This window comes from Callithrix jacchus, chromosome 3 (assembly GCF_049354715.1).
Source record: "Callithrix jacchus isolate 240 chromosome 3, calJac240_pri, whole genome shotgun sequence".
Lineage (NCBI taxonomy): Eukaryota > Metazoa > Chordata > Mammalia > Primates > Cebidae > Callithrix > Callithrix jacchus.
Genome location: NC_133504.1, coordinates 176059871 through 176084108, shown reverse-complemented (window position 1 = coordinate 176084108; position 24238 = coordinate 176059871). Strand labels below are relative to the sequence as shown.

At 34.7% G+C, this 24238-nt stretch overlaps 1 protein-coding gene across 1 annotated transcript in view; it reads left to right on the top strand.

Annotated features, from left to right (window-relative positions):
- NCAPG (non-SMC condensin I complex subunit G) overlaps nucleotides 1-24238 on the top strand; it is a 33644-nt gene that overhangs the window by 1873 nt on the left and 7533 nt on the right. The window contains exons 3-14 of the mRNA XM_002745953.7: nucleotides 78-306; nucleotides 2008-2153; nucleotides 2418-2502; nucleotides 4105-4297; nucleotides 5373-5522; nucleotides 9451-9591; nucleotides 10119-10242; nucleotides 11398-11487; nucleotides 11798-11977; nucleotides 14575-14685; nucleotides 17631-17750; nucleotides 20640-20861. Coding sequence (XP_002745999.1) covers nucleotides 78-306; nucleotides 2008-2153; nucleotides 2418-2502; nucleotides 4105-4297; nucleotides 5373-5522; nucleotides 9451-9591; nucleotides 10119-10242; nucleotides 11398-11487; nucleotides 11798-11977; nucleotides 14575-14685; nucleotides 17631-17750; nucleotides 20640-20861 — 1791 coding nt within the window. The remainder of the gene's footprint in view (nucleotides 1-77; nucleotides 307-2007; nucleotides 2154-2417; nucleotides 2503-4104; nucleotides 4298-5372; nucleotides 5523-9450; nucleotides 9592-10118; nucleotides 10243-11397; nucleotides 11488-11797; nucleotides 11978-14574; nucleotides 14686-17630; nucleotides 17751-20639; nucleotides 20862-24238) is intronic.

Sequence of the window (24238 nt, the reverse complement as noted above, 5' to 3'; positions counted from 1 at the left end):
GAATAGTGTTCAGATAATATTGATTATTTGGGAGTGGTATGTGACTATGAATAAATTTTGATTTGTTTCTGTTTTAGTCTCATGAAGCAAACAGCAATGCAGTGAGATTTAGAGTGTGCCAGCTTATAAACAAGCTTTTGGGAAGTATGCCAGAAAATGCTCAGATTGATGATGATGTGTTTGATAAAATTAATGAAGCCATGCTTATTAGATTGAAAGATAAGATTCCAAATGTGAGAATACAGGCAGTTCTGGCGCTTTCACGACTTCAGGATCCAAAGGATGATGAATGCCCAGTGGTTAATGGTGTGTGTAGTTTCTGAAATCTTTTTTTCAGATTTGTTGATTTTGTTAAATTCTCAGTATTTGAAATTTTTTAGTATGGTCTATACATATGGAAGAGTAGAGGTAACTAATATATGAATCAGATTAAAAAAAAAAAAAAACCTAAGTAGCAACCACTGAGCTTAAAAAAAAGTACCTTTGAAGCCTGCTTGCATCCTTTCCCAATGCATCCCTTTCCCTCAGAAGTAACTATTATCCTCAATTTTGAGTTAATCTTTTGCTTACATTAAAAAAAATTTTTTTTTACATAAATCACCTATCTTAATGTTTCCCTATAATTTTGTGTAAACCATGCTGTACTTAAATATTTAGCAGCCAGTTATATTTCTGTATAATACTTGTTACTGTGTTTTGCCCATTTTTCCATCGGGTTTTTAATTTAATATACCATTTTAAAAAATTAATTAATTGGAGTTCTTCATCTATTTTGAAAAGAAATCCTTGGGTTATATGAATTGCAGATCTCTTCCTGTTTTAGATGGTTTATTGGGGTATCGTTTCACTCCCTTTGTGGTATCCTTTTATGAAGAGAAATTCTAATGTCAAACATATAAATCTCTGCCATTATGATTCGTATTTTTAAATCTCTTTTTAAGGAATTTTTTTCTACCTCTGGGGTCATAAAGATGGCTGTATTTCATTTTTCTATATATGCCTAGGTACATTTTAGGCACTCTTCTGTTCTCTCTGTCCTTGTTGCCAGTTTTATAATCACTGGTATATTTATCACAATTATTTGATAGCATAGTAGTTGGGGGTTTTTTTGGTGTTAAAAGATACACATAATAATGTATAAAACATGTTTGATAGTCAACATGTACTTAATAATTAAGGTGGGAAAGATGTGAGAAGTACAGATAAGTATATTTAAATATTAGAAATGGGTTTGTTTCAGTGAATAAAACCAGAAAATATTTCTTTTTAGGTCTCATTAAAAAACAAAAATAATGGGCCTTTATAAAGCAATATTAGTTTAAAATAAACTGCTATATTAACTTTCTCTTAAATATTGAGGAGTAGGACAGACATAATCTAATGATGAATTTTCCATGACTTTTAGTGCTATTTGTTTTCACTTTTGGCCTTAGAGCCATTCCATTGACTAATTCCTTCTTCTGTCTTTAGAAGGAAAGTTGGTGGCCTAGGCAGCAGCAGTGACTCAGGACTATAATCACAGCACTTTGATTCCAACCTGGGCAACACAGGGAGAATTTGTCTCCAAAAAAAAAGGAAGTTGGTGGGGGGGGAAAAAAAACTTCAACTAAAATTAAATGTATAAGACTAAAAAAATGACATTATTACTTTTTATTACAGAGGGGGGGTCTCACTCAGGCTCGATCATAGAGGTGTGGCCTCTAACTCCTGGACTTAAATGATACTTCCACCTCAGCCTCCTAAGTAACTGGAAGTGCCACTACCATGCCTGGCTCACTTTTTATTTTTAAAATTACTTTGTAGAGATGGAGTCATCCTGTATTGCCCAGGCTGGTCTTGAAGTTCTCTACCTACCTTGGTCTCCCGAAGTGCTGGTTACAGGCATTAGCCATCGTGCCCAGCCTATCTTTTATCATATTAAAGGCATTTTAAATATCAAAATGTGATTTATTTTATGACTCTAGTTAAATAATTTCTTCAGGACTAAAATGTATTGCTTTATTTTAGCATATGCTACTTTGATTGAAAATGATTCAAATTCAGAAGTTAGACGGGCAGTATTATCATGTATTGCACCATCAGCAAAGACTTTGCCAAAAATTGTAGGGCGCACCAAGGATGTGAAAGAGGCTGTCAGAAAGCTGGCTTATCAGGTAAATAAGTTCAATGTCTTGTGTTGGTATATTCTTAAAGGACAAGAAGCCATTATCTTAAAGTGCTTTAGAAAAATACTTGGCATATAATAATGATTTCTTCACTTGAGGTTTTTACGGAGAACACAGGTAATTAAGGTAGAATCTTACTGTATTGTTACCAGGTATTAATTTCTTTTGGAGATTCTGGGTGAAGATGGTGCTATTATTATGAAATCTATAAATTGTGTTGTTTAATGACCATCTTTATAAATTATTTTTAAGGTTTTAGCTGAAAAGGTTCATATGAGAGCTTTGTCCATTGCTCAGAGAGTAATGCTCCTTCAACAAGGTCTTAATGACAGATCAGGTAAGATAAACAACTTTATATATACAAGACTTTAGTGAGATTTTGAGGTCAGACAACAAGGTTTAGGAAACAAGTATGAAATCAGGTCAAGTAAGCTTGCCAGTCCCATGAACCTGGTGAACTTTATCTTGAGGTATTATATAGAAAATATAAGGCTAAAGATCTTGATTTTTTTTTTTTTTTTTTTTTTCCCCGAGACTGAGTCTTGCTCTATCACCCAGACTGGAGTGCAGTGCGATCTTGGCTCACTGCAACCTCTGCTTCACTGGTTCAAGCGATTCTCCTGCCTCAGCCTCCTGAGCAGCTGGGATTACAGGTGCACACCGCCACACCTGGTTAATTTTTGTATTTTTGTAGAGACGGGGATTCACCATGTTGGCCAGGGTGGTCTCAAACTCCTGACCTCCAGTGGTCTGCCTGCTTCAGCCTCCCAAAGTGTTGGGATTATAGGCACGAGCCGCTGCGCCTGGCCAAGATCTTGGTATTTTGAAGGAGCAGAGCTTATTTCTTTCAACCTTTCTGTGTTTTACAGATGATGAAACAATACTTAAGTCTATAGAGCTAATTCATGTCAGAAGTAGGAAAAGATCTATTTGCTCTCTCTCTCTTCCTTTAAAAAAAAAAAAAATGCTGTTCCCTGTGTGTATACCTTGGTATGAATGTGTTCTGTGTATCAGAAACAACAATTATGAATAGTCTGACCAGTATAATTTTCCCTTTTTTTTTTTCTGTTAGAGTGGCGTTCCCTAACATTTTTGGCACCAAGGATGAATTTCGTGGAAGACAGTTTTTCCACAGAGGGTGGGCAGAATAGTTTCCGGATGAAACTGTACCACCTGAAATCATCAGGCATTAGTGAGATTTTCATAAGGAGAGCACAATCTGGATAGTACACATGCGCAGTTCATAGTAGAGTGCCTGCAGCCTATGAGAATCTAATGCCTCCGCTGATCAGACAGGAGGAAGAGCTCAGGCGGTAATGCTCCTTAGACTTCGGCTTACCTCCTGCTGTTCCTAACAGTCCACAGACTAGTACCGGTCTGTGTTCCGGGAGCTGGGGACCCCTGAGAGCATCTGCTTATAGGAATGATATTTTTTGAAATTTTTAACTCATGAGAAGGCCAGGATGGCTCTTGTGCTATGGTGAGAAAACCGACTTGAGTTTGAAAACATTGTCGGCACTAATTACTAGGATAACCTTAAAAGCTAAAAATAAGGTTTGTTTAGTGATATGTGCTTGCATAGTTCACTACTATAAATAGTAGTCGTGTAATAGATGAAATCACGTAACAAGTGGAATAATAGCTATTGGATATTCTGAGCCAACACCTGAAGCCCATTGAACCCAGGGGAGAAGGAATGCAAAGGTATTTGTTTAGGCTGTGGTATTTGGTGCTGAAACTTTTTCACTTTTATTTGTGACCATCACAGTGACTTTTGCAATATCATAGTACTTCTTTTTTTTTTTTCCTTTAATATGCTTAGTTGTGCCTCTTAATCTCTATTATTTCTGTTGTAAATATTGACTTTGTTAATTACAAAATATAGGAGATGGAAGCTAGAGGGAGCCTTTGTTCACCTATGTTTCAAATGACTCAACAGATGCTGTGAAACAAGCTATGCAGAAGCATCTTCTCCAAGGCTGGTTACGGTACTCTGAGGGAAATATCTTAGAGCTGCTTCATCGGTTGGATGTAGAAAATTCTTCTGAAGTGGCAGTCTCTGTTCTCAATGCCTTATTTTCAGTGACTCCCCTCAGTGAACTGGTGGGAATCTGTAAAAACGATGATGGCAGGTATATAAAGGATTCATTCTTTGAAATGTAATACTGATTAACTTCTGCATTTAATTTTTTTTTTCCTCCCCATAGTTTAAAATTATATTAAAACCGGGCGGGGCACGGTGGCTCAGGCCTGTAATCCCAGCAGTTTGGGAGGCCAGATCACGAGGTCAAGAGATCGAGACCATCCTGACCAACATGGTGAAACCCCGTCTCTACTAAAAAAATACAAAAATTCGCTGGGCGTGGTGGCGTGTGCCTGTAGTCCCAACTACTCGGGAGGCTGGGGCAAGAGAATTGCTTGAACCTGGGAGGCGGAGGTTGCAGTGAGCCGAGACGCCACTGCACTCCAGCCTGGCGACAGAGCGAGACTCTGTCTCAAAAAAAAAAAAAAAATTAATACTTTTAATCTTACCTCTTTTGTTTTCTTTTAGTCTGATGAATATCTTCTTTCCCTTTTTCCCCTTCTGGTGTAAGAACTCATTACTTTATCATAGACTATATACTTTAGCTATATATTTTTTTCCCTCCTCAGTTTTTTAATTTGATTTTTGAATTAGCCTACCATGAGAAAATCCAACAACATGCATCTCTAGTATGTTTGCATATTTGGTTCTTTTTTGTTCTAAGTTTTTTCATTCCTTTTTGTGTGGATATATTAATGAGTAATTAAAAGGATAGTGGTTTTTTTTTTTTTTTTTTTTTGAGACGGTGTTTCGCTCTTGTTACCCAAGCTGGAGTGCAATGGCACGATCTCAGCTCACCGCAACCTCTGCCTCCTGGGTTCAAGCAATTCTCCTGCCTCAGCTTCCCGAGTAGCTGGGACTACAGGCACACACCACCATGCCCAGCTAATTTTTTTGTATTTTTAGTAGAGACGGGGTTTCACCATGTTGACGAGGATGGTCTCGATCTCTTGACCTTGTGATCTACCTGCCTCGGTCTCCCAAAGTGCTGGGATTATAGGCGTGAGCCACCGCGCTTGGCCAGGATAGTGGTTTTAAAGCAAATCTTATTCCCATTTTTGTACTCTTCAATTTTTAGTGATAAAAAGATCATGCTTTTCTTATACTCTTTCTTTTAAATGAAGGAAATTGATTCCAGTGGAAACATTAACTCCTGAAATTGCTCTGTATTGGTGTGTCCTTTGTGAATATTTGAAATCAAAAGGAGATGAAGGTGAAGAATTTTTAGAACAGATTTTGCCAGAGCCTGTAGTATATGCAGACTATTTATTGAGGTAAATTTTTTTTCTTTCAGTTTGGAGAATGCTTGTGTTGCTGCATGTGTCAACCTCCCTACCCACTTCCTCAAAGTCATGCTTGATTGTGAATATGTTAAAAATCCTTTTCTTGTACATGCAGGGATAGTTATATACATTGAGTCTTTTTGAATATTTTATGATGGTATGTATACTGAAAGACAAGTCACTATGTTTAGGATCATTTCTTCACAACTGTTGAGATATGATTATGAACATTTCTGCATAAACTTGATAATGATGATATATTACTTCTGAAATTGGTTGGCACATTTTCTTTTAAGTGCCAGATAATAAATATTTTAGGGTCTTCTGGGCCATATACTGTCTGTCACAATGACTTAACTCTGCCATGGTATTGTAAAAGTAGCCAATGACAATGTAAATAACTGTTTTGCAATAAAACTTCTATTAACTTTTATGGCCACTAAAGAGTTGAACTTTAATATTCATGTGTTAACAAAATAAGAAATTTTTTTAAATGATTAGTTAAAAATTTTAAATATTCTTAGCTTGCAAGCTATGTAACAAGTAGTAGGCTGGATTTGGTGCATAGACCACAGTTTTCCAATTCATAGCATGGATCTTTGTGGCCAGTTTTATTTATTAAAGACTTACTATTTGGCTTCATGTTTTAAAGTTTTTTCAAAATATACCTTTTAAAAAAATACTTGGATTACCATAATTAAACCTTTTAAGAAATTATTTGGATAATTTATTTCACTTTAAAATTATACAAGAAAAACATGAATGAATTCTTGTCAAAATTCAAATATAGAGGTATAGAGAATAAAAATGTGGAATTCTCCCTTTTATTTCCTACCTCCTCAATCCCATTATCTCCTTAGAATTAGCAACTAAACAATATGGGGTATATACTCAAACCTCTTTCTCTACATGTATATGTATTTTTTGAATACAGATTTCTTTAAAAATACTATTTTATTTTTTTACTCTACATATACTATTTTTTTTAACTGATACCTGAGATTATTATATGTTGGTGTGTATATAATATAATAGGTGCCTTTACCATTTTAACAGCATATCATTCCATAGTATGGTGGTAATGTTTAATTTATTCCTCTGTTGATGGACATTTAGGATATTGCTATTTTTTGCTGATGAAAGCAAAAGTATGTTACACTTCCTTTACATTTTTGGGTAGCTTTGGGATTTTTTGGGGTTAATGCCAAGAAATAAATTGCTCAGTCAGAGGATAATATATATATATTTTGACAGATATTGGTATGTAGGTTTTTAACTTTATGCTTTTGATGTATTTTTTTTAAAAGCCTCCATATAATATGAATTATGGGCCTGAATTATCTGTATGAAATAACACTTCTCTGCTTTTGTTCATAATGGTCTCACATAGAAGTTAGGCAGCAAAGCTGTGAATGCCTCTAAATTTCCTCTGCAAAAGTCCTAAATCTAGGATAAATATCTCAAATGTGAGTCAATAGGGAAACTACAGCTCAAACCCATATTAACATCATGAAGAACCTGTATGAATCTAATAAGCGTTTTAATGGTAATTATTTCAGACTTTGACATTTAATTAGAGAATTCATTATAATGCCATTTGGGCCATGTTGAAATATTTCCAAAAGGAATGAGTTTGTGGCAGAGTTTAATAATGCATATTAATATAAAAGATGTTTATAGAAGATAGTGAAAATACAAGAAAATATGAGGAAATGTTAAATATTTAAATGGCGTAAAGGAGGAGGGGTTTTCCTCAAGGACGGCATTAGAAGATGACTTGTCTTACAGAGCTGGATTCCTCCCTTCTGAAAGATCAGGGATTAACATTTCCTTGGTCAGGCAGTCTTTGAGTTTTGAAATAAGTAACTTTAACTTCATTGACTTGTTTTCTTCACCTTTAAAGAAGAAAACTTTCAGATATTTATTTTAATGGTCGTTGAAAGAATACCTAAAAAATAGAATGACTTTCTTTTTTGAGCAACATCACTAGATGGGATTAGTATACTTGAGTACAGAAACAAAATTAAATTGAAAAATTGTTTCCTAATAATCTCAGGAATATATTTTCAGGCATATTGTATATTTTAGGCAGTAGATTCAATGACTGGGAACTCTGATGTGAAACAATTGGTTAACTAAAATGTTCACTTAAAGAGCAAACAAGGAAGTGAGGCTTATCAAACTAGATTAAATAAAATGGACAACAATGAAATTTGTTGAAAGCTGTTTTAAATGTAAATTCTTTGACTTTAAAATACTTTCTTCAGTGGTCTCTTCATTATAATAAGAAGATTTCATGGTAACTAAAATTGGTATGTTAGTTTCAATTTGTATTTATGCAGTTGAGGATTTTTTAATCTATTAATTAAATGACCGTTTGAATTTACTTAAAAAAAATACCCTCAGCCAAGATGCTGTGCATTTTGCTAAAGATGGAGCTGGAGAAGTGGAGAGAGATCCAAAGATGAGTATAAATGAAGGTTTTCTTTTAATTTGTCAGAAAAGAATAACTCTACTGATTGATCGATTTTGATAGTTATCAGTTGTGTAGGTTTCCTTAGTTTCCTATCAGAATCTATAGGGTGGCTGATGTCTTGAAAGTTCTAATCTCGTGGCCAGAAATTTATGAGCTTTTATTTACTCTTGGTTGTCACTTTGTAATACATAAGAATATACTTATTTATTATATATTATACCACAATTTCTATAACTTGATTTTTGTTGACTTTTTTTTTTTTTTTTTGGTGGGGGGAGACAGAGTCTCGCTCTATTGCCCAGGTTGGAGCCCAGTGGCGTGATCTCGACTCACTGCAGCCTCTACCTCCCAGGTTCAAGCAATTCTCCTGCCTCAGCCTCCCAAGTAGCTGGGTTTTCAGGTGCCCACCACCACACCTAGCTACTCTTTGTATTTTTGATAGAGATGGCTTTCACCCTGTTGGTTAGGCTCTTCTCGAACTCCTGACCTCAAGTGACCCACCCGCCACAGCCTCCCAAAGTGCTGGGATTACAGGTGTGAGCCCCTGTACCTGGACATTTTTGAATTACATTTTTGATCAGGATTGTTTTTCATGTTTCTTCTGTCTTAAAGGCACTTTGCTAAGTTTACATTCTTAGTTCTGCTTTTAAGCAACTTTTTTTTTTTATGTTCCATACAGAAAGCAGAGGCTACCGAATATACAGCCCTCTTGGTGAGGATTGTGAAGGGCTTTAGTTTGGGTGGTTATGTCTGTAGTAAGAATAAAAGGTTAAAAAAAAAGAATAAAGGGTAGCTGATGGGGGTGGTGTATACAGAGATTAGGGTTCCTAAGAAAGAATAATAAAAATTTGTGAAGCTGTCCATATTTTTCTGATTTTTTTCCAAAAAAGATAATTGTATTCATGGATTACTTGTGTAATTATTGTTACAATTTTTTTAAAATAAAAGAATGATAATTATGCATGATGAAGATTAGATGTTTATGACTAATTGGATTTTTGGGCAAGGGATTCAGAACTTGACAGATGCTTCCTGACTTACAGTGGGGCTATGTCATAAGTCAAATGAGTTTAATTCTCAGATAAACTCATCCTAAAGTTGAAAAATTATAAGTTGAACCACCTGTAATTGGGAGAATGCTGGTGACATTGAAATCATTAGTTATCAGTTAGATATAAATATGTACCTTTAGAAAATTTTCCATGAAAAATTTGAACATTATTGAAAATACATTTTCGAAATTATTTTGATTCATCAATAAGTTTGTTTGCAAAAGTTAATGACAATGGTATAGAATTGAGTTTGTATACCAAATTACATGGCATAGACATCTAATGTGTTTAGATTAATATGACCTGAAAATGCCCTTTTTTGACCTAGTGGTGGAACCAATTCTTGTTTGATGTTTCTTAACAGATTCTACTTTATTAATTCTTGTTTTAGTTATATTCGGAGCATTCCAGTTGTTAATGAAGAAAACAGAGGTGATTTTTCCTATATTGGAAATTTGATGACAAAAGAATTCATAGGTCAACAATTGATTCTAATTATTAAGTCTTTGGATACCAATGAAGAAGGAGGAAGGTATATGTAAATGTTAACACTTATTCCAATTTGCTCTTCTAATTTCTTGTATAGTAATATAGTCCTTTTTCAATACAACTAAACATATTTATCCTAGCTCTCTAAAGTGGCATAAAAAGTTTTTTTTCCCTTTTCCCTTCTACATATTTCTATATATACACATACATTTATTTTTCTAGTTCAGTTTTCTCAGAATAAACCAATAAAATTGCAGTTTTTGGTTAAAATTTCTATTTAGGTTTATTAAGGCTAGTAGCATTTTCTAAAAGGTTTAATCATTTCTGGTATTTTGTCATTTTATCAGGTTGATTTATTAAAAATCGTAGGATGTTTTTTGAAAATTATTTTTGTGTGGAGTAAGAATATTTGACCTAAAGTCTGTGCATACAGATTTTTGTACCTATTATAGTGATAAATGTAAGTGAAAGAACTGAGACAAATGTAATTAAGTCTGCAGAATAGGTGAATGTTAGAGAGAAAATATGTTTTGTCATAATGATATTTAAATTAGTTCTTTTTGACTGCAGGAAAAAACTGCTGGCTATTTTACAGGAGATTCTTACTCTACCCACAATCCCAATATCTTTGGTTTCTTTTCTTGTTGGAAGACTGCTCCACATCATTATAGATGATAATAAGAGAACACAAATTGTAAGTAATTTTCCTCATTGTTGATAAAGAGGTTTTGGCCAGTGACATTGAAGACTGTCTTATTTTCTCTTTAGAACTTTTGATTTTGTCTTTTGTTTTGTTTTAGCTTTGTCTCTTTAATGAGTTTTAAAATTTCTTAAAACCAATTATCTCTTTTTCATATACAGAATATTTTTAAAATATCACCTTCCTCTTAGTGTACCTGTCATTGTTGAATCAGTTAAAAATGGAGCAGATTTGGTAGGAAGTTAAAAGTGGGGATGTGGTTTTGTCCATGAGGCACTGGGTGCCAGTGTATTTGAGAGCTTACTCAAATTGTACATACTTGGTTTTAGAATCCCCTCTGACCATTTCTGGCTTTATGACTTTGGACAAGTTATTCAATCTTTTTACTTGTCTACAAATAAGAATAGCAATGAAACCTACCTTTCATTTTTCAATGAGGTATTGCTTATAAAGTGCTTGATAAATACAGAAATAAATGTTTACTATAATACTATTTCAGTGGTTTTTTTTTTCTGGCATAGCCCAAAAATACAGATCTATATCATTTCTTTCAAAAAAATCATATTATTTCAGTTGCAGGTTAATTCACAGGTCATCTCTTCCAACCTCTCCTTTAATATACACCCCTTCTACAACTTTTATTTGGGAGGCAGCCAATTCCAATGAACAAGTGGTTCTGAAAGGAAAGTCTTTCCTTATGCTGTTAATATTTATGGATTGTGTACCCAAAGGAAGAATAAAAGGATATTCCATTTTTCTGTATTTAACTCCTACATAGCTGAACAAGAGATGGATTGAGGATTTCAGGCAGAGAATTTAATAGTGTTTCATCTTAAGTACCATCATTCGTTTTTCTGTTTTTCAGACACTATATGAGAGCTAATTTATTTTCAATGTCTGTGTGCCTGTTTCCCTTCCCTTCAAATAATTTCAGTTTGTAGTCAGATATGTGTGTGTGTGTATATATATATTTTTTTCTTCCTAAAATTGTCTAGCAAACAGAATGTGTGCTATTTCTACCTGTATTTTTTTTTCTCTATTATTCAATATATGTTGGATACTACTTGGAGTTTTATATAGCATTTTGGTACTATTTGCTGATGTATCATACATATATTAAAGCATGTACTCTGAATCATAACTTATCAGGTTACAGAAATTATCTCAGAGATTCGGGCGCCCATTGTTACTGTTGGTGTTAATGATGATCCAGCTGATGCAAGAAAGAAAGAACTCAAGGTAAGTGTCTTATAAATAATATAAAGTAAGTGCTTGAGTGTAATGTTGTTGTACAAGTCTATTCTTTCCTCTTGACTTGCAATTCTGAAATGTTTCTCACATAATCATTGTTTAATTGTTAAACTATAAGAATATTTAAAATGTTACTATTTTATGTCAGTCTCAGAGATTTGCAGATCTCTATCGGGAAAATTACAAGTTTGCATATGCCTCTTTAAATTCTGGATAGTTATTAAATAAATAATACTCCTGAGTTGCTGCAGATATTAACAGTTTTTGTTTAGTGTTGAAACAATTTATATCTTCTTAGATGGCTGAAATAAAAGTTAAGCTTATCGAAGCCAAAGAAGCTTTGGAAAACTGCATTGCCTTACAGGATTTTAATCGGGCATCAGAATTAAAAGAAGAAATAAAAGCATTAGAAGATGCCAGAAAAAACCTTTTGAAAGAGACAGAGCAACTTGAAATTAAAGAAGTCCACATAGAGAAGGTATAGGTAACTTTTTTTCATACTAAATTTCAGATGTTATTAATCATCTTAACTAAATCTTTTCTCTAACTCCTGGAATTGCCAAAATATATTTACCTTGGAGCAATTTATAACAGTGACATGAATTAAAATGAAAAAGTTTTCCCGTTTCTATTTTTGGACTTTGAAAAGCCTTAATTATTATTAAGTCTTTATTTGCTGCCTTGTCATGCTAATCTCTAGAATCTGAAGTCTTTCTTACCAGGGAAGCTAGCTTTCCAGTGGTTCACTTCTGAGTTTTCTGTTTTTGTTTTGTCTTGAATGGTTTAGAAAAGGAAAATGCATCTATTTTTCTCTTATTTGTGGAAGATCCATGACCTTTCTTTTCTACTGCTAGCAAAATAATTCTATGGTAACAAGAGCCTTTTTAAAAGCTAAATTACTCTTGTGTTTTTAGAAAAGGCTAAGCAGCGTTGTTGTGTTTAATGAAATACTAAACTTATATGTCTAGTAACATTTAAAGCTTGCTTTACAGTAGTTCCTTTTTTTAAACAAATTAATTTATTAAAGTAGACTCTTAAATGGATTATTTCTTTTCAAAGAAATTTTTTGTTAATGGTATTGATATCATTCTATCTTATAACATGATAAATAGGTATCAATTAATATTTGATATTAACTTTAATTTCTTTTGGGATATTACCTTTTGTAATGAACATCATTTTTTATTGCACTTTTGGGATGTGCTGATTATTCTCATAAAGGGAATGCTAAATAGGAGACCCTTCTATATAGGAGAGTTTCATGAGTTATGTTCTTGACCTCTTTAGCCATAGACATCCCAGCTTCAAAACCCACCTTCCAAAAGAGTATGCCTGAATTTTATTTTGATAGCTGGTAGCTTTTGTTTGACAAAGTCTGTGGACCATATTAGGTTATTAAATTTGGAAAATATATTTAAAGTAAAAAACGGAAAATATCATCTGAAAATGACAAGTGGTATGTCAAAATTAAAAAATTAGCAAAAGTAATTTATCATGGTTAATATCATCTATTTAATTTGACTTGCTTTGACCATTTATGTGTCCATTTGTCCTGTTTGAGGACTATAAATCTGTTAAAGTGCAACTTCAACAGAGTGTAATAGATGCTATGATCAGGGACGTATAGAGGTTTTATGGAGAGATAATCTAATGCTGGTAGAGTATTGTTGGCTTCCCCAGAGGAGGACATGTTTTATCCTGAGATTTGAATAAAAATATAACAATGTAATCTAACAAAGGATACTTTTTCTGTGGTGGTCACAGCATTACTTACTTCACAAATGTGAATTCCTTTTCTTACTACAGGCCTATGATGTTGGTACTATTATTATCTTCACTTTACGAAGGGCAAGTAACTTGCCCAACATCACACAGATAGTAAATGGTGGAGGCATGATTTAAACCCAAGAAGTGGCTCTAGACTTGTGCTTTTAACTCATTCTGTGCTGTCTCTTCTCAATGAATTATGGAGGGAATGTTGTAGATAGATGGAACAACATCTGTGATGGTCCAGAAGTTAAAGAATGCTTGTTGTGTTTTAAAACTTCAGGTCCACGTGACTAGAGAATTGATGGGGAGAGGCAGGAGAAAAATCTGGGGAAAAATTAAGGGCTAGGTCATGTAAGGCCTTGTGTAAGCAATATTAAAAATTTTGTATTTTAAGGATCATGGTGAACCACTAGTATTTTAAGTGGTTAGGTAAGTCATATGTCTCAGATCACTGTTGTTCAGGAAATGGATAAGAGAGTAGTAAAAGCTTAGACAGGCATAATAGTTGGGAGACGTAAAGTAGGTTTGGTAGACTTACAAATGATGGTAGTCTGAACAAGGTAATGACAGTGAATATGGAAATGGAAAATAGTGAACTTGAGAGATATTTAGAAATGAGTAACAGGGAGAAAAGGGAGTCAGGTTTAGACAGCTGGGTAGACAGTATGAAGGTAGAGAACAAGGAAGAGGAGAGATTTGTGTAATGATGAGTTCCCTTTTTGACATGTTGAGTTTGAGGAGACTGGAACATCCAAGTGGAAATGTCTTTTAGCAGTTGTATATATGAATATGAAACTTAGAAAATAGCTTGGCTAGCTCATAGATGATAAATGAGGTTGTCAGGTCGTTTTGTTTGAGACAGAGTCTGTCTGTTGCCCAGGCTGGAGTGCAGTGGCATTATTGCGGCTCACTGCAACTCCGCCTCTTGGGTTCAAGCAATTCTTGTGCTTCAGCCTCTTAAGTAGCTGGGACCACAGGTGTGTACCATGATGCTAATTTTTGTGTTTTTAGTACAGATGAGGTTTTGCCACGTTGACCAGCCTGCTCCCAAATTCCTGGCCTCAAGTGATTTACCCGCCTCGGCCTCCCAAAGTGCTGGGATTAAGGCATAAGCCATTGTGCCTGGCTGAAGTTGTTAATTTTAAAATCCTACCTCTACCATTTACTATCTGTGTGATAGCTGTAAGATCACTCACAGAGTCTATATAGAGTGACAGTAAGCCCTACACAAAGCCCCGAGAAAGCAAACATTTAAGAGATGGGCAGAAGATATTACTAATGCTGAATATTTTGTCTTCATTTTAGAATGATGCTGAAACATTGCAGAAATGTCTTATTTTATGCTATGAACTGTTGAAGCAGATGTCCATTTCAACAGGCATAAGTGCAACTGTGAATGGAATCATCGAATCTTTGGTTTGTTGGCCTCTTAGGCTTTATTTTAGTCCATTCCTTTCTTATTTTATAAGTAATGTGTTCTTTCAAAATCAAAAAAGTGAACAGATTACAATCTTAAATATCTGATAAGCATAAATGGTAAAAAATATATATATATATATATATATATATAAATATAGTAGGCACTTCATATTGTGAGGATTAAATAAGATAATGTATGTAAAGGACCTGCTACATAAGTTATAATCTTTTAAACATTTGAAAAAATGATTTCATACTAGGAGATACAGAATATCTTCATTCTTTGAATAGTAAGAGAGGAGATACTGAAACATAACCAGGAATATTTAAGTACTGAAATCTTGCTATATAATGAGACTGAGTTGATCACATTATATGCCCTCTGAAAGGAATTTATTTTTTATATTTAAAGGACTTTTAAAATAACCTTTTGTAGGTAATTCCCATAGGTACACAAGTACCGTAAGATTCTTCTAGAACATTACTTTCTGATAAAGTATATAATGCAAACCGTATATAACTTTACATTTTCTAGTAGCCACATAAAAAAAAAGTTAAAAAAAGGATAATTTTAGTATGTTAAATGTATCCAATTGTATTATTTGCATATATCCAATATAGCCAAAATATTAATTATTTCATTATTTATTCATATTAAAACTGTTGCCGTGCTTTACATTTTGTTTTGCATACTAAGTCTTTACAGCACATCCTAAACTGGAGTAGACACATTTCAAGTGTTCAGTAACCACATCATGAGGCTAATGGTCACAGTATTAGTGTGCTGTTTTGTTGTTGTTGTTGTTGTTGTTGTTTTGATAGTACTACTCATCCAAAGCAAATTTCATATGTAACCAGCCTCTTACAGAAGTATCTCAAAATTGTATTGACTTGGGACTAGTGAGAATTAGCCAGTGAATGTGATCTGAAGTCTAATTCCTTGGTTGTTGTGAGTTCCTAAATGTAGTAAAGAAAACCAATTTTAATAGTTTAGAGCTTCTGGAGAAATTCTATTTTGTACTCAACCATTAGAATTTAGCTTTATTTTTAGAGAAGCAATTATCTTTAGTGAAAAGTAATGCTCTTTAAGTTGTACTTGGGTATTTTATGTCTGGCCCTACAAAATTGAAGTAGTAAGTATGGAGACTATGTATATATGAGAGAAAGGATATACAGTGTTATGTGAAGACGGGACACAAAATTGAATGGTCTTAATGTTATTAAGTGTATAAAAATCTGGCTAAAGATTGAAAGAGATTAGTAGAAGAATATAAAAGATATTTGGATAAAAGTTATATTTTTATGAAGTTACTATGTTTTAAATAAAAGATTTAATAAATGATTCATTGGGAAAATATTCATAAATTATTCTTGAGGAAATATTTACTGAACATCTATTACATACTAACTTCTGGGAATAAAGTATACATGGTATTAAAAAAAAGAGATATAGATTGTCCTTGTTGATCTGGTCAAGTGAGAGCAGCATCGATGAAGTAACTAAAAAGTAAAAGTTTGTGCTATTAGTGTTTGTTATGAAGAATAGCTATAAGACATATGTGAACTTATAAGAGCAGGATTTGACATATTCATTGAAGGTGATCCTGGTCTGATACTTGAGTAGACTTTATGTGAAAAAGACAGAGAATGCTTAATATGGTAGCTGCCGGCCACACATGGCTTATAAAAACTTGTCCAAAATGAGATATGCTGTAAGGACTAAAACACATTGGGGATGGGAGTGGTGGCTTACACCTGTAATCCTAATACATTGGGAGGCCAAGGCAGGTGGATGACTTGAGCTCAGGAATTGGAGACCATAACAGTGGTTAGTCTCCCACTGTTGGCTTGGGTGTGGCTTGGGCCTATGCTCCCAGCTACCTGGGAGGCTGAGGTGGGAGGTCACTTGAGCCTAAGAGGCTGCAGTTGCAGTGAGCTGAGATTGCACCATTGCACTTCAGCCTGGGTGACAGCATAAGACTCTCAAAAAAGAAAAAAAAAAAAAAGAAAAGAAGAAACCATGTTGGGTTTTAAAGAATAGTACAAAGAACAGAAGGTAAGTTATCTTGTTAATAGTATTTATATTGATTAAATACTACAATTACAAGATTTTGGTTATATTGAGTTAAATATATTAAAATTAGTTTCACCTTTTTTTTTTTTTTTTTTTTGAGACGGAGTTTCGCTCTTGTTACCCAGGCTGGAGTGCAATGGCGCAATCTCGGCTCACCGCAACCTCCGCCCCCTGGGTTCAGGCAATTCTCCTGCCTCAGCCTCCTGAGTAGCTGGGATTACAGGCACGCGCCACCGTGCCCAGCTAATTTTTTGTAATTTTTAGTAGAGACGGGGTTTCACCATGTTGACCAGGATGGTCTCGATCTGTTGACCTCGTGATCCACCCGCCTCGGCCTCCCAAAGTGCTGGGATTACAGGCTTGAGCCACCACGCCCGGCCACCTTTTGTTTTTTAACTTTAATATGGCTACTAGAATATTTAACATGACATAAGTGTTTCCCATTTGTGGCTTTTATTATATTTCTGTTGGATAGCATTGAATCCAAATCAAACTAGTTGAACAAATTAAGAGCAAGAGGTAGCATGGTATAAGAAGATTAGGAATGAAACTACACAATAGGGAATAGTATATGTTATGTTAATGAGATTTATCTTGTTCTGTGAGCATTGAGAAGCCATTGAGTCCCTTTTAGCAGGTGGAGGGGGTGGTATCTCATCATCAGACTATTTTAGGAAGGTCATTCTGGCTATTTAATACTTGCCTTTTCTTTAAAAGTGAAAAATGACATCTTTGAGTTAATAGACAATAGGGAAATGAAGTAGATCTATGAAATCATATGGAAATTGTCATTTTTAATATGATTTTAGTACATTATTATACATTTGTTACCCTGGTCAAAATTATTTTAATTTCTGATTCATTTCAGATTCTTCCTGGAATAATAAGTGTTCATCCTGTAGTAAGAAATCTGGCTGTTTTATGCTTGGGATGCTGTGGACTACAGAATAAGGATTTTGCAAGTAAACACTTTGTGTTACTATTGCAGGTAGGATTTATCTTGTGTTAAGTCTCAGTTGTATTTTCTGAAATAACTCTGTGGTGATAATGCTAATACTCTGAATTTATCTATTCTGGTGCTTATTGATGATGATTATTATTATGGATAATCTTTGGAGACTTAGTACTTTTTGATTTCTTATTAAAATGAGTTTGTAGAAAAAGATGAAATGTCAGTTATTTAAGATATTCTTTTAATCACATAGCAAATACTTATTGAGTGCATATTATGTCCCAGCAACTGTTAGAGACTTAGAAAAAATAAAGTAGGTAAGTAGTGAATAAAACAAGATAAAAGGTGTTGTCTTAATGGAGCTTACATTCTAGAAGGGGAAATACAAAGTGAAAAATAAGTATACAATATATCAGATGGAGAAAAATAAAGCAGAGAAAGGGACTAAATGGAAAGGAGAAGAGGGAGCAGTTTGGTGAGAAAGACCTCACCAATAAGTTGACATTTGGGCAAATACTAGAGGCAAGTGCGAGAGTGAACCATGTGGTTATCTGGGCCTCCAAGAAGGGGAAGACAAAGGGAAGAGGCCCTGGGGTGTAGGACTTTGGGTGTGTTCAGGGAACAAGAGAACATATGGCTAGGAAAGCCTGAGCAAAGGGAAGAATAATAGGAAAAAGGGTTTGCTGGCAGCAGGATGTCCATGTCTTCTAGGACTTTATAGACTGTAAAGATGTCAGCTTTCACTATAAATGAGATGTAAAGGAATTGGAGGGCTTTGAATAGAAGATTGTTATGATCTCACTGGGCATAAGGTGGTGTAGACCAGAGAGGGGTTGGCAAACCTTTTGTGTACAGAGAGTAAATATTTTTAGACTTTGGGGGCCATCTGTCTGAACTACTCAGCGCTGCTGTAGTGTGAAAACAGCTGTAGATAATGCATAAATGAATTAGTATGGCTATAGTCCAGTAAAACTTTATGGACAATGAAATTTGAATTTCATATAATTTTCACATGTAATACATTGTTTTTTAAAAATCATTTGAAAATGCAAAACTTCCTAACTTGCAGGCTATGCAAAAACAGATGGTAGAACGGATTTGGGCTGTTTGCAGATCCCTCATAATAAGTAGGGGTACAAATATGGAAGCGGGGATACTAATAAGGAAGGTATTTGATAATCTAGGAAAGTGACGGTGATGGCTTAGATGATGGTTGTGGTTATTGAGGTTGTGAGCAGAAATGGTAATCTAAATTTGAAAATGAAGTTTAGGATTTGCTAATGAATCTGATGTGGTATGTGAGAGAAAGGTAGAGGACAAATTAAAGATTTGGGGCAGAATAACTGGATGGACAAAGTTGTCTTACGATGGGGAAAGCAGAGGAGCAGGTTTTATGGCAGACAGTATTGGGCATGATAAGTTTACAGTTTAAGGTACAAGTGGATATACTGAATAGGCATTTATATATGAGTTTGGAGTATAGGACAGAGGTCCAAGATGGTAAGATGGAAGTCCTTATTCTATTGATATTTGTATTGTATCTGATAGTATGCAATGCTTAGAGATAGGATCTTGCCTGAGAATGAGTATAGATTGAATGAGTGTAGGGGTCAACTTTGTAGGACCCTAAGCCTCAGATAAAGGTGTAGGGGAGATGAAGAGGAACTGGGAGGGGCTAAGGAGAATTGGACAGTAGAAGAGAAATGGTATGATTTCCTGGAAAGCAAGTGAAGATAATATTTTAAAGATGATAGAATGACCCAGCTGTCCAGTGTTACTTCATAATTGACCATTCTGAATTCACAATCGTCCATTTCTGGCAAGCAGGAAGTGTTCTTGAAATTTCTTTAAAAGTTTTAAAAAATTAAGGCATTTTTTTCTCAGTTCAATATTTTGACCATTTTACAGGTGATTTTTATTTGTTCTAAAAGCCAAGTTATTTTATCACTTATTTTATCTAAATTTAATTACATTAAAGAATATAGTAAATTGGCTCACACCTTTGGAACCTGTGTGTGAGCACTTTGGGAGGCTGAGGCCGGCGGATCTGAGGTCAGGAGTTTGAGACCAGCCTGGCCAACTTTGTGAAACCACTCCTTTACTAAACATACAAAAATTAGCCAGGCGTGGTGGTGTGCATCTGTAATTCCAGCTATGCAGGAGGCTGAGACAGGAGAATTGCTTCAACCCAGGAGGCAGAGGTTGCAGTGAGCTGAGATTGTGCTATTTAACTCCAGCCTGGGCCATAGAGTGAGACTGTCTCAAAAAAAAAAATTTTTTTTTTTTTAATAATACAAATACTGAGCTTTGTATTTTTTTCATGGCTTTGAAATCTGTGTGCATTTTTAACGTTAGAATCATACAGAGTGCTGGGTTTTATGGTTTACCTCTTTTCATAAAGTAATCCAGTTGAAAACTGAATTTACTATTAATGAATTCTAAATTCATTGAGCTAATAAGAGAAAAATAAAACTTTATAACCTAGAAGAATTCTGTTCTAGTGAATGCCTTTCATTGCTTAGAATATAATGTTTTTCTCTTGACAGCTGGGCTAGAACACTTCAATATAATTGAACAGTTTTTCTGAATCTTAAAAATAAAATCATGGATGAAGGCATTGTTGGTACTTTTTAAATAAAAGGAACGAAGAATATAATTCAGCCTGAGTCCAATTCCAGAAATTTTTATTGACTGAAGGTTAACTTTTTCTTAAAGCATATAGCTTAAATGTTATGGTTCAAATAAATAAAAATAATGTGTTCTTTTTACATTGAAATTTTAACTATATCTTTGAAAAGTGACGTTTTCTTTAGACTTGACACTGTCATTGAAATTTGACTAAAAAAAGATACATATTAATTTTATATAAACAATAAAAACAGTTTACTGAATTTACTTTTTTTGGTGGGGAATATCTTGATTTAGGTTTTGCAAATTGATGATGTCACAATAAAAATAAGTGCTTTAAAGGCAATCTTTGACCAGCTGATGACGTTTGGGATTGAACCATTTAAAACTAAAATGAAAACCCTTCATTGTGAAGGTACAGAAATAAACAGTGATGATGAACAAGAATCAAAAGAAGTTGAAGAGACCGCTACAGCTAAGAATGTGTTGAAACTCCTTTCTGATTTCTTAGATAGTGAGGTAAGAAATAATCCAGTTCTGTGATTATGAAATGCCATTTTCAGCATGTATTTGTTTATGCTCTTTATATTTTATTTTTTCCTACTGGATTTTAAATTTGGATACCTTCTTTTACTTTTTTAATATCTTATTTAAATCCTAACTTTCACAATCATACCTAATTTCTCACTATCAAATTGTATGTGCAAATAAATGAAGTATAAACAAAAATGAAGTGATTATTAAAGGGGGTTGTTATTAATTGTTTATTTATATTGTATTTATGATTTAGAGACTTCTAAGGTTTATCCCTAAGAGTTTTAAGAAATAGTTTAGAATAATTTTATATTGGGAGGGTAGAAGGTGTAAGATAGGATATGGTATTGGATCTCTTTTAAGTACTCGAGCTACTATTTTTATAGCACATGTTAACCAACTGATTAAAAATTTTTTATACAGCTTATTGTTTTTCACTGGGATGGGAGTGATACAACAAAACTTAACAATTTTAATTTTTTGAGATAGGGTCTTGCTCTGTCATCACGTTAGAGTGCAGTGGTACGATCATAGTTCATTGCTCCCTTACCTGCTGGGTTCAGGTGATCCTCCTGAAGATCACTTGAAGAGCTGGGACAACAGGCATGTGCTGCCATGCCTGCTGATTTTTAAATTGTTGAGAAGGGTCTCGATATGTTGCCCACGCTGGTCTTGAACTCCTGGCCTTACACGATCTTCCTCCTTCAGCCTGTCAGAGTGCTTGAATTACAAGTGTGAGCCCTTGTGCTTGGCCACAACTAACACTGTTAATGTGAACAATTCATTGACATTTAGTACAACAAAATGAAGGGCAACTACCACCCTCTATCATCTAATTTAAAACATTTTCATCATCCCAAAAGGAAACTACTCATTAAGTAGTGGCTTCTCATTCCCCCTTCTGCCAGCCCTGACAACAACCAATCTCCATTCTGTGTCTATGGATTTAACTATTCTGGATATTTCATATAATTGGAATCATACAATATGTGACCTCTTTGGCTTTTTAAATTTAGCATAACATTCTCAAGATTCATCCATATTGCATCTTGTATCAGTACTTCATTTTTTCTTTAATAGCTGAATATTACATTTTATGTATATACAGTGATTTTTTTTTTTTTTTGAAGGGAGGAAGGCAGGAAGGGAGGGAGGGAGAGAAGGGAAGGAAGGAAATCAGGCAGTGAGAGAGACATTGCCGACCTGGATCTAGAAGGTGATTTTTTTTTTTTTTTTTTTTTTTTGAGAGAAGGAAAGAAAAAAAAAAGGAGTGAAGGAGAGGAAGAAAAAGAGGGAGAGAGAACGGAAATGTTGCTTTATTCTTAAAAAATGGGTATTAATAATGGCCAATCAATATTTCATTTAAACCTATGAGTAGGTGTGATGTGGTGTGATTGACAAGAATGTATATTTTGTGTATTTAAAGGGGAGAGCTCTATAAATATTTATTAAGTTTACTTGTTCCGGATCTGAGTTTGAGTCCTGGATATCCTTATTAATTTTCTGTCTCATTGAGTCTAAGTCTCTATGTATCTGGGTGTTAGGATCATTAGCTCTTATTGTTGCATTGATCCTTTTACCACTATATCTTTGTGGCTTTAAAATCTATTTTATCAGATACGAGAATTGCAACTCCTGCTTTTTATTTATTTATTTACTTTTGCTCTCCATTTGGTTGGTAAATCTTTCTCCATCCCTTTGAGTCTTTGTGTATCCTTGCATGTGAAATGGGTCTGGATGTAGCATACCGTTGGGTTTTGGCTGTATCTTTTGATTGGGGGATTTAGTCGACTTAAATTTAGGATTACTGCCATTTGATGTTAACTGGCTGTTTTATCCATTTGTTGATGTAAATTCTTCTTTATGTTGATGCTCTTTACTTTGTGGTATATTTTTAGAAAGGCTAATACTGGTTGTTTCTTTCTATGTGTAATGCTTCTTTCAGAAGCTCTTGTAAAGCAGGCCTGGTGGTAATAAAATCTCTGAGTACTTGCTTGTTCATAAAAGATTTTATTTTTCCTTCAGTTGTGAAGCTTACTTTGGCTGGATATGAAATTCTGGGCTGAAAATTCTTTTTTTTAAGGGTGTTGAATATTGGCCCCCACTCTCTTCTGGCTTGTATAGTTTCTGCTGAGAGATCTGCTCTAAGTCTGATAGGCTTCCCTTTGTGGGTAACCTGACCTTTCTCTCTGGCTGCTCTTAGTATTTTCTCCTTCGTTTCAACCCTGGTGAATCTAACGATTATGTGCCTTGGGGTTGCTCTTCTTGAGGAATATCTTTGTGGTGTTCTCTATATTACCTGGGTTTGAATAGTGTCCTGCGTTGCTAGGTTAGGACAATTTTCCTGAAGAATATTTTCCAGCTTGGATTCATTCTCTCCGTCATATTCAGGTACACCTATGAAACGTAAATTTGGTCTTTTCACATAGTCCCACATTTCTTGGAGACTTTGCTCATTCCTTTTTATCCTTTTTTCTCTAATCTTCTCTTCTCGTTTTATTTTATTAAGTTGGACTTTGACCTCTGATATCCCTTCTTCTGCTTGAACAATTTGAGTGTTTAAACCTGTGCATACTTCTTGGAGTTCCCGTATTGTATTCTTCAGTTCCATTAATTCACTTATATTTCTCTCTAAATTGTCTATTTTCATTAGGATTTCATCAAACCTTTTTTCAAAGTTCTTAGTTTGTTTACATTGGGCTACAACATGTTCTTTTTAACTCACAGAAGTTTCTTATTATCCATATTCTGAAGCCTGATTCTGTTAATGGGATACGCTCGTTCTCCATCAAGCCTTGTTCCCTTGTTGCTGAGGAACTGTGATCCTCTTTAGAGGGAGAGGCATTCTGATTTTGAGTCTTCTCAGCCTTTTTACGCTGTTTTCTTCCCATGATTGTAAATTTATTCAGTCGTCTTTGTAATTACCAACTTTCAAATTAGGTCTCTGAGTGGATGTCCAAGTTGTTAATTCCCAGGGCCAAAATAGGAGCAACCCACTGCGCTGGCCAAAACAGCAGCGTTAAGACTGATGGTGCTTTTCTGCCTGGGAATCTCCAGTCTGGCTTCCTTCTTGAGTCCGTAATAGTGACTCTGCCTTCCCGGAGCTCCAAACGTCGGTCAGAAGGGGAACCAGTCCCGTTTACTCTGCACCAAAAGCTGCCGCTTCGAGGTGCCTGCAAAAACCGCTGCACCGGCCGCAAGAGTTGCGCTGGTGACCTGTGCGGCCCCTCCACTGGGAATCTTCTGCTCCGTGAGTGACAAAAATTTGTCTGAAAGTGTGGCGTCCTCTCGTTCTCTGCGCTTTCACTGGGAGCTGCAATCCCGAGATGTTAGTGATCAGCCATCTTAGATCGTTCTCTATA